At 48.3% G+C, this 12,794-nt stretch overlaps 2 protein-coding genes across 3 annotated transcripts; both read left to right on the top strand.

Moving 5' to 3' along the window:
• The first annotated feature begins 135 nt into the window (after window positions 1-135).
• C19H9orf78 (chromosome 19 C9orf78 homolog) lies at window positions 136-6,241 on the top strand. Of its 2 annotated transcripts, none has more exons than XM_075439675.1 (9): window positions 136-318; window positions 1,345-1,404; window positions 2,044-2,095; window positions 2,306-2,376; window positions 2,570-2,647; window positions 3,042-3,239; window positions 3,717-3,853; window positions 4,606-4,704; window positions 5,266-6,241. In XM_075439675.1, the coding sequence occupies exons 1-9, from the start codon at window positions 233-235 to the stop codon at window positions 5,355-5,357; spliced, it is 873 nt and encodes a 290-aa protein (XP_075295790.1). In that variant the 5' UTR covers window positions 136-232; the 3' UTR covers window positions 5,358-6,241. The 2 variants fall into 2 exon arrangements, with proteins under 2 accessions (XP_075295790.1, XP_075295791.1); XM_075439676.1 differs by having other exon boundaries at window positions 167-313.
• Window positions 6,242-6,685: 444 nt separating this feature from the next.
• LOC104329828 (torsin-1A) lies at window positions 6,686-10,993 on the top strand. The gene is made up of 5 exons (XM_075439115.1): window positions 6,686-6,917; window positions 7,410-7,675; window positions 9,343-9,518; window positions 9,610-9,737; window positions 10,738-10,993. Exons 1-5 carry the CDS (start codon window positions 6,701-6,703, stop codon window positions 10,986-10,988), a joined length of 1,038 nt encoding a protein of 345 aa, XP_075295230.1. The 5' UTR covers window positions 6,686-6,700; the 3' UTR covers window positions 10,989-10,993.
• The last annotated feature ends 1,801 nt before the right edge of the window (window positions 10,994-12,794 follow it).

Below are 12,794 nucleotides of genomic sequence, written 5' to 3'. Positions count from 1 at the left end.
GGGAAGGGCCGCGGCGCCCCCGAGCAGCGCGGGGAGGCGGCGGCGGAGCGGCGGGGCCGGGGGAGGGCCGGGGGCCGGGCGGGGCGGGGCGGGGCGGGGCGGGCAGCTCCTGCCCGGCCGCGGTGCTGGCGGACACCGGCTTCGTCGCGGAGCTCTGACGTCATCCCAGTGCAACGCGCCCGGCGCGCAGCTCCTGAGGGGACAGGACGGGACACAGCAGCGGGGACGGGACATGCGGGGCAAGAAGTCCTTCCGCCGGCGGAGAGAGGAGGATGAGGAGGAGGAGGAGGAGGACGAGCAGGTCGCTGAGGAGGTCAGGTGGGTCGGGCGACGGCGGGGAGCGAGCCCGGCTGGGCCCACCGATCCCGGGCCTACGGGCGCGCCCGGTTCCGCCGCCGTCCGGGACGGGACCTGGGGTCTGCGTCGGTTCGGCTGTGCTGTGTCCGGTCGTGTCGCGCCGTGTCGTCACGTACCGCCGTCGTGTCGCAGGGCGGGAGGGCGGCTCGGCCCCGTGCCCACGCGTACCCCCCCTCCGGGCCTGCCTGGCGGGAGGGGCCCTCGCAGGCGCGATGCTGGGCTCTCAGACCCGTCCGTTCCAGGCAGGATCCGCCTTTTGCCGTTGTATCTCCGCGAAATGTTGCACCGCGCCTAGCTGCTGGCAGAAGGGCGCGCCTAACGAGGAGAAGTCTCAGTATCTGCCGGGACGGAGGGGCATGGCAGCCCGTACAGAGACCTGATACTTAAATTTACCGCAGACGCTCTTTACAGTCACCCAGGCGCTGGTGCTGCTTGACAACACTCCTCTGCCTCACGCTCACTTGAGAGCTGGTGGTAATTTTGCTGTAAACCAAGTGCTTCGTTAGCTCCCCCTTCTCCTGAAAAGTGGCTGCATTGTGTTATTAGCTGGTGTCAGTCATCGGAGGAGCAAAGGTGCCCTGCACTAATTCCTATTACTTAGTGACCCTCTGTTTTACCGTCAGGAGAATGTTGTCTGGAGAGCTTAATGGGCTAAAATCAGTGATCCTTGGCTCATGCTTCCCATATTGATGCTTATTAAAGCCTTTCAGCATCTGGGGGCTTCTTTCCTCAGCTGAGGGAAGACATCATGAAGGGACATACCCGGCCGATGCCATGCGGTTTCTTTCTGATTGCTTAAATAAATGGAATTGCTTAAATAAAGTAAAACAGAAAGTATCTATCTACTCTCTAACCAGAAAAGTGGACACTAATATGCAGAAGTTTAGGGCAAAGTTTGTCTAGAAGATTCCGTATTTGCTGCAGAAAATCAAATTAAGTTAGTTAAAACCAAAACATCAAGTACTAAGTCAAATGTTTTTTCTTCAGGTTAAAGGTTGAGGAAGCCAAAGAAGTTCAGAGCCTCAGAAGGCGACCCAACGGGGTGAGGTAAGGGACGCAGCACCAAGGGTGTGAAGCTGTGTTTGGTCCGACGGTGTGATGTAACAGTAAATATCTCTCTTGTCACGTCCCAACTTTGAGTAGAAACCGTTACGCATCAGATAGTGCCAAAACTGTGTTCGTGATGGAGGAGTTTCTACATTAAAGCCTGAAGGTGGAGAAGAGGGGGAGATAGGTTATAGTGAGCAAAGTCTGCTCTTTGTCCCAGCCATGAAAAAAGAGATTAAGATTGGGATATATCATGAAATGTATTTTCACCAGATTACTTTTGTACTGCACACATGCTTTAAATTGGACACTTTCACACCTCCTCCACCCCAGTTTCCCTCTTGCTTCTCATCTAGTGCTGTTGATCGGCTGATGAGCTAGCTGAAACGTGCACCAGCAATGAACCTGGTTCCTTCTTTTGCTGACTCGCTGTAAGGCACTAAAATCTGCTTTAACTTCTCATCTCCTCAAACCAGTAACAGTTCCTCTATCCATGTGGAGGGATTAGGAAGATTGGCAATTTCGTGTTAATACAGTGTATGCAGTCATCTGCTAGATTTAGAGAAAGATAAAGAAATGCAGTAATGTTGGTAATATGTTTCCTTCCACTGAATTTACTTTCTTCATCTGCTTGACTAGCGCTGTAGCTCTGCTTGTGGGAGAGAAGTTGCAAGAAGAAGCAACACTTGTGGTAAGTGCTAGACGCTTCCGTCACCTCGGCACTAAGATGTAATGATGTGAAAACATCAGTGGGGTCCAGGCGATCACTGCACAGTCTGGCCTGGGGTAGGACTGTCACAGCTCAATATGTAAATGTTTTATGTGGTTTTATCCAGATTTCGAAGACTAGCATTAAACTAGAGGGAAGCTTGAGGGTTTCTTGTTATTTCTTATTTTGCAGGATGATCCATTTAAGATAAAATCTGGGGGAATGGTGGACATGAAGAAGCTGAAAGAAAGAGGCAAGGACAGGTGGGTGCAGTGAGCTCTGAAGACCTCTCCCTGGACTAGTATTAAATGACAGCTAGTAATGAAATAACCAGATGTTGTGTTGCTTTGAAGAGTTGAACATAATACAGTTTGGGCACTTACTGTTACCCTAACGTGTCAAATTAGGTAAAAGACAAAACAAACCCAAACTGTAAACATTGTGGTTTCCATTTAGGATTAATGAAGAGGAAGATCTAAACTTGGGAACTTCATTCTCAGCTGAAACCAACAGGAGGGATGAAGATGCTGACATGTAAGTTGTGCTGCGTATTCAGGGTTGGGTGTCCCCTGAGTAGTCCCAGAACACCTTCCCAAGTTCTCACTGAAACTTTCACTTGCCCTTTCACCTTCTGGCTGCCAGCCTTGAGAAGGCTTTTTCATGGACAAAGATGGGAGGTGTCAACCAGCTAGCTGGGCGTTAAAATACTAGCGGGAGCCTTCCCTGATGGCTGTGAAAGAGCTTAGGCGATCTGAGCATTTCTTGGACAGTTGTGTCTTGCAACTGATGTTAGCTGAGCTGTTCTGGAGAGATTATTCGTTCCTGTCTCCTAGCTATCGGGACAGTGATGCAGCTGTGGCCAGCAGTGCTGCGACAGAATACGAAACCAAAATTAAATGCTGTGTGTCCCTTGTGTGCTGCTCTTTAGGATGAAGTACATTGAGACTGAGCTAAAGAAGAGAAAGGGAATTGTGGAGAATGAGGAGCAGAAGGTGAAGCTTAAGAACGCTGAGGACTCTCTGTACGAGCTGCCAGAGAATATCCGTGTCTCGTCTGCCAAGAAGACTGAGGAGATGCTGTCCAACCAGATGCTGAGCGGCATTCCTGAAGTGGACCTGGGAATTGAGTATGTCGTTCCCCGATCTGTTGGTTTTGGCCTGAATTGCCAGGATGAGCAACTGCTGATTGGCAGAGCAGCAGTGTGGCTGAGTTATACAGCCCCAGTTTGGCTCTGTGATGGGATTGAGCCTTGTTCTGGATCAGCACAGTATCTAGCACAGCGTGTTCTACGCAGGGATAGGGCTCCAGTGCAGCTCCATTGTATGACTTCTGGGAAAAGGTTCTTAATTTTTGTGACTTGAATCTAGCAGCTTTCTGGAGGATCAGTTTATGCCCTGCATTAAAAGAGGGTGAACTAAAGATGTGAGCTTCCCGTTCGCTTTTGAAACAAAATGTCTGTTTTGATAGCAGTGCCTCCTTTCAAAAAACATGTCAAATACCAAAGCAGTGCTGTTACTCTCCCCAAAATCCATCCACTTAGCATTTCTATGCCTACTACCTTTCTAGATATGAATGAGTATTTTTTTCTTTGTTTTTCTTCTAGCGCAAAAATAAAAAACATCATCTCAACTGAAGAGGCCAAAGCCAAGCTGCTGGCAGAGCAGCAGAACAAAAAGAAAGACAGCGAAACGTCCTTTGTTCCCACCAACATGGCTGTTAACTATGTCCAGCACAACAGATGTAAGTCTCGCGTAAGCTCTCCTGACCCAGGTGTGACCCTCTCCTCTGCTGAAAAAAAGCAGTCAGTTGGGACAGAGTGTGATGCAGGAGAAATTAGTTCATGTATCTGCACAAGCAGCTGTCTGATTCCTTTTTTTGGGATGCTCATATAGACCCCATATGGCTTGGTCTTTTTCAGCAAGGAGAATGACATATTACTCATCGCTTAACTTTCTGCTCTTGAACTCCCTGCTGACACTGCCTCATAAATTTCAAGACTTTTTCTTCAAGTTGTGTCTTGAGCACGTGCTGGAAATGCCTGTCGTGTCTGCGATTGTAAATGATGGCTGATAGTTGAGAGAATCCATTTTGTAGGCTGCCAAAGCGGACAGGCGGTCAAGCAAACATAGACCTTGCTAGATAGGAGATGAGAATTAATTTCCAGGAGAGGCCCTCATACCGCAGCCATCTGGAGGAAAGGCAGCCTTCTGCTGTGTCCAACCATGCCTACAGGGGTGATCTGGAGTCAGATTTGTGTGTTGTGAAGGAAATGAAGAGGCTTTGGGCCACTTCTGATTAAATAGTGCTACTGAAATCTGCTGTCTCCCATCTTGCGTGCATTGATTGTCCATAGAAACCAATTACAAGAATGCTTGTTCTGAGGTTCTGCTGTTTCTGCTAAAGATCAGTTCTAACAAATGCTATAGAAATATGTCTGTCTAAATAACACCGTTCCAGATAGTATTCCTTATCTGATGTTTTCCTGCTTTCAGTTTATCATGAGGAGCTAAATGCACCAGTGCGAAGGAACAAAGAAGAGCCGAAGCCCCGTCCACTGAGAGTGGGTGATACGGAGAGGCCAGAACCTGAGCGTAAGTTCCTAATCTGGAATGTCATTAGGGGAAACACAGAAACTCTTCAGGGGTCTTGCACAGAGAAATGATCTAGCTCTTCTTACCTTCTCTTCTCTGGGTGCCCTCAGATAGTGGGGAAACGGAGCAATCTAAGGCCCTGAGAGGCTGTTGCACTCAATGTACCCCTGCTAGGTCACACATGAATCCGGCTGGGTGGAGGATGTCTGTAGAGATGCCCAAGGGTGGAGTAGCAAAGGTCACAACTGCAGTGTGTTGCCAAAGCTGGCTGAGAAGGGTTTGATGAAAACTGAAGAGCAAGGGGCGCAAGGCTGGGGAGCATTGACAGCTAAAGCAGTAATCTTTCACATATAGCAAGGGGCTGGAGAAGGGAAGTGCTGGAGTTAAGGAAGTTTCTCCTGTGAAAGGACAAGGAAATAATATTTCCTTCTGCTTCTTTTGAAGTATCTCCTCCAAATCGCAAACATCCAGCCAATGAAAAAGCAACGGATGATTATCACTATGAGAAATTCAAGAAGATGAAAGGACAGGAAATAATACTTGCCTTTCTTTCTTTTCAAGGGTCTCCTCCAAATCGCAAACGTCCACTCAATGAGAAAGCAACAGATGATTATCACTATGAGAAATTCAAGAAGATGAATAGGCGATACTGATGAATGTGGACTGAAGTCTTTGCAGTTGTTCTTATTGTCCACTAATCAATGACCTGAAGTGGAGTTGGGGAGAGTCACTGCCTTCACATCCTGGTGTTACCTACAAAGCTTTTCTTGTGATCTTGAAGTGAACCAGTTTGCAGATGATCGTGAACTCTTTTGTTGGTAAAATCTTGTATATAACTTCAGTTATAAAACTTCTATTATAAGAACAGGAGCTTTCATGTTTGGCATTTTTTAGTGAGAGAACAAACTTGCTTTTACAGATTCTTTCACCCTCTTAAAATATGAAAAAAAGAAAACCTTTAAAAGCAGCAGTGCTGTTTGCCTTGTAAATATAAAGGGAAAGTTTAAAGCTGGGTGGCTTGAATGTGACTTTGTAAGAGACTTCTTGTTTGTTCCCCAGGGCGTTTGCTGTGCAGAGCGTGTATGGCTGAGACGCTGCAGCAGTGTGTTGGGTGCCACTGCTCCTCAGCCTGGCTGCCGAGTGCTCTGGGAGAAATCTCGGTGCTGGCTGTGCCTGGCGCTGGCTCCGTCGTCAGCGCGAGAGACAGCAGCAGATACCCAGTGCCGTGGATTTTATGTCATTTTATATCACATGCTATGTTGTTTTGTATCTTTTCCTCCCTGTAGACTTATTTCTGTAGCAGTTCACTGCATTTTATTTTAGCTGTGAAGAAAATCGGATCAGGTTGTATCCATTGAATTGGAGGAAAATCGCGTTTTCAGCTTGTAGGACAGGGTCAGTATGGCAGCTGGGGAAGAGGCCAGAGGCCCCGGCGCCATGTCAGCCACGTCTTCCCAGGAGGCGTGGTGGGTGGGAGCTTCAAGGCAAAAGATTTGCAACTTGAAAATAATAAAAATGTTTTTTAAGTGATCATAAATGAGGTATTCCTTCTGGGATAGACGCCGCTGGGTTCCAGGTGCTGGTGGTGGTGATGGCGGGGTGTCCTGGGGCTGTGCAGGTGCCCGTGTCCCGTCACTTGGCAGCAGAAGCTCGGGGGGGGGGTAGCCCCAGAATTTGCTCTTTTCCAGAAAAAGGGAAAAGTCTTTGGGCCAGGCCGATGCATGAGGCTGTCTCCGAGCCTGTGCGGGTCTGGGGCGGCGTCTCGCTTCCACACCTGCAAACACGGCCCTGATAATTAACGGTCGAGGTGAGAGCCGTAGTTAATGAAGCGCCCCGCGCGAGGCCGCCATCGAGCTAATGACAGCCGCGGGGTGCCCGTCCAACATGGCGCCCGCCCTCGGCGCCAGCCCCGCCTCTGCCCGCACTCAAGATGGCGGCGGCGGAAGCGGCGCTGCGGAGCGGAAGCGGCGGGGCCGGCGGCGCGGCCGGGCGGGCCATGAAGCTGCGGCGGGGCGTGCTGCGGGCGGCCGCGGGGCTGGCGCTGGGGCTGCTGCCGCTGCTCGGGCCGGCGGGCGCCGTGGAGCCCATCAGCCTGGGGCTGGCGATCGCAGGCGCCGCCGCTTCGGCCCTCACCGGCATCATCTCCTACCCGCGGCTCTACTGCTACTTCAAGGAGTGCTGCCTCCAGCGGAGCGACCGGCGCGCTGCTGCCGGTGCGGGGCCGGGGCGGGCTGAGGGGACGCTGCGGGGGACCGGGGCGGGCTGAGGGGGTGTGGACGGGGTGCGGGGGGCCGGGGCTGGCTGAGGGGGTGCGGGGGACCGGGTCGGGCTGAAGGGGTGCTGGGAGCTGAGGGGGTGCGGGAGGCCGGGGGCCGGGGCTGCCTGAGGGGGTGTGGAGGGGGTGCGGGGGGCTGAGGGGGTGCGGAGGACCGGGGCTGGCTGAGGGGATGCAGGGGGCTGAGGGGGTGCGGGGAGCCAGGGCCGGATGAGGCGACGCTGCGGGGGTGGCGGGAGGGCGTTGTGGGGTGTGGAGGCCCTGGGAGCCGGGCAGGGCCCATGGGCCGCGGAGCGCTGGGCCGGCGCTTTGCCCCCTGGCCTGGCGCTGGCAGCCATCACGGCGAGGCGGGTGCCGGACCCTCTCGCAGCCGGTGGGACCCCGTGGCCGTCTCCCGCCTCGCCGCTGACGGTGTGGTCTCTCCCTCCAGCTCTGCAGGAGAATTTGGAGAGCAGGCTGTTCGGGCAGCACCTGGTGAGCAAGGTGGTTGTGAAGGCCGTGAAGGGCTTTTTGAACAACAGCAACGCCAAAAAGCCTCTCGCTCTTTCCCTGCATGGGTGGACTGGAACAGGGAAAAACTTCGTCAGTAAGATAGTGGCCGAAAGCATTTATAAAAAAGGCCTGCAGAGTAAATATGTCCATCAGTTCGTGGCGACTCTGCACTTCCCTCACTCTCACAGCATCAATCTCTACAAGGTAAGAGCGTGCTGCGATCCGTGGCGGTGGGGCACAGCTCTGCTGCCATGGCTGCTGCGTTGGTTGATAAATGTTAGGGCACGCGCGGTACTAGAAACCTGGGTATTGTTTTAAGCAGTAAAATGGACCCTGTGCCAGTTTTGGACTCGTATGTACAGAACTGGGTAAACCCTAACATCTATCAGGGCTGGTTTTCCCGTGGCTGTGAAGTTTTTCGCATGTGTTTTAAGCCTTTCTCTAGGGAAGAATGATATGGTTATTTTTTGTTCTGCACTTTGCATAGAGACGTGACTGACTTAATGGTAAGCGTGATTCTGCAGGGTTCTGTGGTTCGGTGATAATGCTAGTGGGCACTGTGAAAAACTAATAGTTCCTGACTCTGGGGAGCCTCCCGTGACCTCCAAGCATGCCGGGTGCCATGGCAAGCTGACGCCTGCTCGCTGAGGCACGGGTGTGCTTTGCAGTTTTACTGCACACTGCACAGATCACTTCATTTTTCTGTGCATCCATTTCCCAGCTGTAACATAAAACCACAGAATGCTCTGTTGTCAGAAAGGTACAGATAAATGTATTTGGGATTGTTCTGCCGGTTTGGTAAGCATCAGCGCGGTTCTGTAGGCAGGTGGCTATCATGTGGAGCAGTAGTTCAGATGCCTGTGTTCTGAGTTTTTTTTTTTGTTCTAGTGAACTTTAACAGCAGAGTTTGAATGAGTACTGCTGCGTTTTGTCAGACTGAATGTTTATATTCTGTTTGTATATGTTAAAAATTGCATCGGGATGGTCTGCAAACCTGATTTCTAAATGGAGGAAATATGTTTCCTCTTTTACAGCTTGCTTTTCCCCTTCTTGCAACTGAGCTGTTTTAAAATATTTTAAAGTGGATCCTTTTCTGCTTTTGTTTTGAGGTGATTACACTTGGGAAACTTGCTGCCCAAGGCAGTAGGAGGAGCTGCTGCTTCTTATCCACAATGCATCCAGTGCCACCTTCCTGTGCTGCCTCTGCAGTTCAGGGACTGAGTGAACAAAAATGCAAAAAAAACGATGAATCACTGAAAATCGTTAGAACAGTTACTTCTCATTCATCTGCCAGCAGATCAGCCCTTTTTTTCTGATTACTTCATTACTGAGCTTAAATGTAGCACTGAAGTCAGAGAAAAATGCAAAAGTTCAGTGAGAAAACCTCTAAATACAATAAACCACTAGCCTTTCTTTAAGAAGTGCTTGTAGTTGTCTTCATTTAACTTCTGAATGATTAAAACATAGGGCTGAGAACTGAATTCTGTTTCGACTTCTGCCAGTGCCTGCAGGTGCAATTTCTCACGGGTGCTGTTCAGGTAGCAGGTTTAATATTGTTTGTAGCTTTGACACCTAAGGATGTTTAGACCAAAGCGCTGCCAAAAGTAACCATCTTGCTTGCCAGGGCTTTGTTTGTGTTGCTCTTCTTTGGTGGTACCCGTCTTTTGTCCTGTGTGCACTTTAATTTTTGCCATGGTTACCGGAATATCTGTCTCGTAAGGAGATTTCCTGCTTCTCCCATTCTGTCTCTTGGTGTGTTAATTTTTTTTCAGAACCAGCGTGGGATTCTGTTTAGTTTTATTTACAGCTTTTAAGCATATTTTAGTCAAGAAGACAAACTATTCCAATATCTTTTATTTTATGCCACTCAGGACCAGTTGCAGTCGTGGATTCGGGGAAATGTGAGCATCTGTCCCAGATCGCTCTTCATATTTGATGAAATGGATAAGATGCACGCAGGACTCATTGACTCCATCAAGCCATTCCTGGACTACTATGAGCTTCTGGATGGGGTGTCTTACCGACAAGCCATCTTCATATTCCTCAGGTAAGAAGTGGCTTCTCGGGTTTGCTGTTCTGTATGCTCAGTGCCTTTTAAAACTACCTCCAGCTACAGTCTTTGTCATCTCTTTACTTAGCAATGCAGGAGCTGAAAAGATAACAGAGGTGGCACTGGATTTCTGGAGAAATGGGAAGACAAGGGAAGATATACAGCTCACAGATATGCAAAATGCACTGTCTGTTTCTGTCTTCAATAACAAAAATAGTGAGTAAAACTGTGATTGCTTTTGAGGTGGTAAAAGTTCCTCCACAACAGGGTTGGGCTGCTTTTAGTGTGTGAACTGCGTTTTTACAGCTGTGGTTTGCACTTGATGTGGCTTCCAGTTTTCAGCTAGTGAGGAGCCACAATGCAGTTTTGCAGCCTACAGCCGGCTTTTGAGATGAAATGAAGGTTGAGGAGCTCTGTGTGCAGCTTGGCTACCAGCACGTTTGTTGGCCGTTGGATTGCGTGTGTTGGGGGAAGCCTGCGCTGTGCATTTATTGACATAGTAGTGGACTAAAAGGAAAGCAAACACAAATCCTGACAGTAAGGCTAGTTGTTGCAGTAGCTGGAAAACCTTTAACCAATAAAATGTTATATTATGGGGAAGCCACTTCCTTGGCCCCCAACCCACTTAGCCTGTCTTGTTCAGTTTGTTGAAAGCCTTTGGGCAGCTACTTAGGAGCTATTTATGGGGAGCAGGCTGACGCACCAGCCCTGCTGTGGGCAGTCCAGTGCTTCCTAGGTTTCCTTGCACAGGACTTCTGGTGAAAAGGGTTTTTAACATAATTATAGTCTAAAATTAGCATTGGAAGCAAACTTTCTGCATTTTTTTAAAAGGTTAGATGCAATCTCTGAAAAAAAAGGAGCAAGACAAGCTGGTCTGGGAGAGCTGATAAGAGATAGAAAATCTGTTCTTCTCTGGGTAAGAGAGGGGCAGGTATGAGACTAGCACCTGGGGGGCAAGGCTTAAATGCATTCAGTCGGAATTCATTCAGTGAGCTCCAATGGACAACATTTATTTGTCTGTCCAAAACTTTACGCACAAAGTACCATGAGAAGGGGCTTGTATTTGGACTTACTTGTTCATTATAGGGCCCTAAAACCACAGGTGAATTCTTGCTGGTGTATAGCAGAGGGCTGTGATATGCCTCTTGCTCCCATTCAACCCGTGGTGGTGGTTAACTAGGGGAGTTAAACAAACCCCTTCGATTTCCCTTTGCAGGTGGATTTTGGCACAGCACCCTGATTGATAAAAATCTCATTGACTACTTTGTTCCCTTCCTGCCTCTGGAATACAAACATGTGAAAATGTGTGTCAGGGTTGAGATTGAATCACGTGGCTATGCTGTGGATGAAGACATTTTAACCAGAATAGCCGACGAAATGACCTACTTCCCCAGAGAGGAGAGAATTTATTCCGATAAAGGATGTAAAACTGTGGATGCAAAGCTGGATTATTACTATGACTTCTAATGCTTTATTGCTACAACTGCGAAGAAGCAAATTTAACTTAATTACAAAGTGGAGAACCCAGGACACTTCATTTTTAAGCACTTTTTAAAGAAAGGAACGTTATTTTTTTTAACTGGTGCGTAAATAAGCAGCAGTGCCTCTGCATTTTTATTCTGTCAGTAATCACGGCTCTCAAGTACTTCGGCCTTGTGTTGCCAAGGTAAGAACGAACTGCGTTATGAATGCGGGGGTCTGTGTCTGACAGGGCCGAAGATCCCTCTCGGATCATGTGTTGATCATCAGAACCGTTTCGCGGACTGTTAGCACGTATAGAAGGACTGAGACTATGACCTAATTTTGATTGGGTTTTGGTTTGATGCGGATTATCTGTTGAGAATTTCAATCAAAGTTCCTGTGTCTGTGAAAGCCTTCATTGGGCTTATGTGGGAATATTCCTATAACTGCGTTAAAAATCAAATGCGTGTCTTTTCTCCTCTAACAGCTTGGTTCTCGTAAGGATAAGGAGGGGATTCTGTAATTAAAAAAATCTGGAGTCTTCTATCCAACATTGTGCAGTACCGTTGTCTTTCTCGAAGCAGTGGTATGAATTGGTCTCCGTGTCAAACTGAGAATATGAAACTCTTTGGTGTGAATAGTGTTCAAAGAGTAGACTTAATATTAGAGGGAAATTAGTTAAAATCATTGACTACCACTTCAGTGTGGTTGGTTGCTGATTTGGGTTTGGGTTTTTTTATGTATAAAGTTACCCACAGTGTGCTCTCCAGGAGTGATCTTCTCAGGAAGGAAACAAGTGTGCTTTCTGGGTGGTGAGTTAGCTTCATGGAAAGGGAGTAACTGAATGGGAAACCTGTACAGGTTAAATTTTACACCAAGGAGATGGAAAAGAGGTTTCTCCTCTTTACCTGCATGTAGAATTCAGGGCCCAGCTTGCAGGGTTTTCCGTTTTTCCTCTTCTCACAATCCCATATGCATTTGAGGCAGGGATGAAGACACATCCAAAAGCATTTGAAAAAAAATGTGAAATGTGTCAACTGAAGTTACTGCGAAGAGAGTTAGACTTGTTTCTAAATGTGAGCACTGCAGAGGCTTTTTTTCACTCCAGTTTCTATTCAAAATAAACTTTTCTCATCAGAAATGTATTTCTTAGCTACCTTCTGGTGTTCTTTGCATTGAGTGATTTGATGTGAATTTTGCACAAACTTACTACTTGTAAAGGAGGAGCATACTACATTTCTGGCTGAAGTGTTCAGCTGTGGGGAGGAGTTGTAACTCTCTGCTATATCTGATGAAAGGGAAACAAGTGAAGTTTGGAGTGAAAACTGCACTTCTAGACCATCGCTACTAATTACACTCACATGGTTTTTGCAGAGGTGGACTTTCTAGCTGTATATGCGCTGAATGGTGTCATAAAGATGAACTTGTCTTCTAGAGACTAGTTAAAACCCTGCTTCTCGTCTCCTCCTCCCACCGTGGTACCACTGACTGAACACCCTGCAGGCTCTGACTGAAGCCACCCACGTTTTCAGTGGCACCATCTTGGAAGTTTTCTCTGCAAGGGGGGGGGGAAAAGGGTCAGTAAAACTTCCACTGACCAGTTCCACTCTGAAGTTGTGTAATATGCAAATTATCAGTCCTAGTATTTGCCAGCAAGTGCTTTGAACTCGGGTATTTACCTGTTTCTTTGACCTCCTGATTATAGCAAATGAGTGGCTAATGGAAAAAAACAGATGGGAAAACGACAAACTTTTACTACTGTTTGGTATCTTCTCATCAAAACAAACACTTCGACCAAGCAGTATTGTGGCT

The sequence above is a fragment of the Opisthocomus hoazin genome, chromosome 19, assembly GCF_030867145.1.
Source record: "Opisthocomus hoazin isolate bOpiHoa1 chromosome 19, bOpiHoa1.hap1, whole genome shotgun sequence".
Taxonomy (NCBI): Eukaryota; Metazoa; Chordata; class Aves; order Opisthocomiformes; family Opisthocomidae; genus Opisthocomus; species Opisthocomus hoazin.
The sequence above is the reverse complement of the archived record's forward strand: the minus strand, read 5'-3'. Positions and strand labels throughout refer to the sequence as shown.

Excerpts from the sequence above, each read along its gene's own strand:
- C19H9orf78 (XM_075439675.1), top strand. The coding sequence starts at position 233 with ATGCGGGGCAAGAAGTCCTTCCGCCGGCGGAGAGAGGAGGATGAGGAG. Across the intron at positions 2,377-2,569 it reads AAAGAAAGAGGCAAGGACAG|GATTAATGAAGAGGAAGATC; the intron begins GTGGGTGCAGTG and ends GTTTCCATTTAG. Across the intron at positions 2,648-3,041 it reads AGGGATGAAGATGCTGACAT|GATGAAGTACATTGAGACTG; the intron begins GTAAGTTGTGCT and ends GCTGCTCTTTAG.
- LOC104329828 (XM_075439115.1), top strand. The coding sequence starts at position 6,701 with ATGAAGCTGCGGCGGGGCGTGCTGCGGGCGGCCGCGGGGCTGGCGCTG. Across the intron at positions 7,676-9,342 it reads ACAGCATCAATCTCTACAAG|GACCAGTTGCAGTCGTGGAT; the intron begins GTAAGAGCGTGC and ends TATGCCACTCAG. Across the intron at positions 9,738-10,737 it reads TGTCTTCAATAACAAAAATA|GTGGATTTTGGCACAGCACC; the intron begins GTGAGTAAAACT and ends TTCCCTTTGCAG.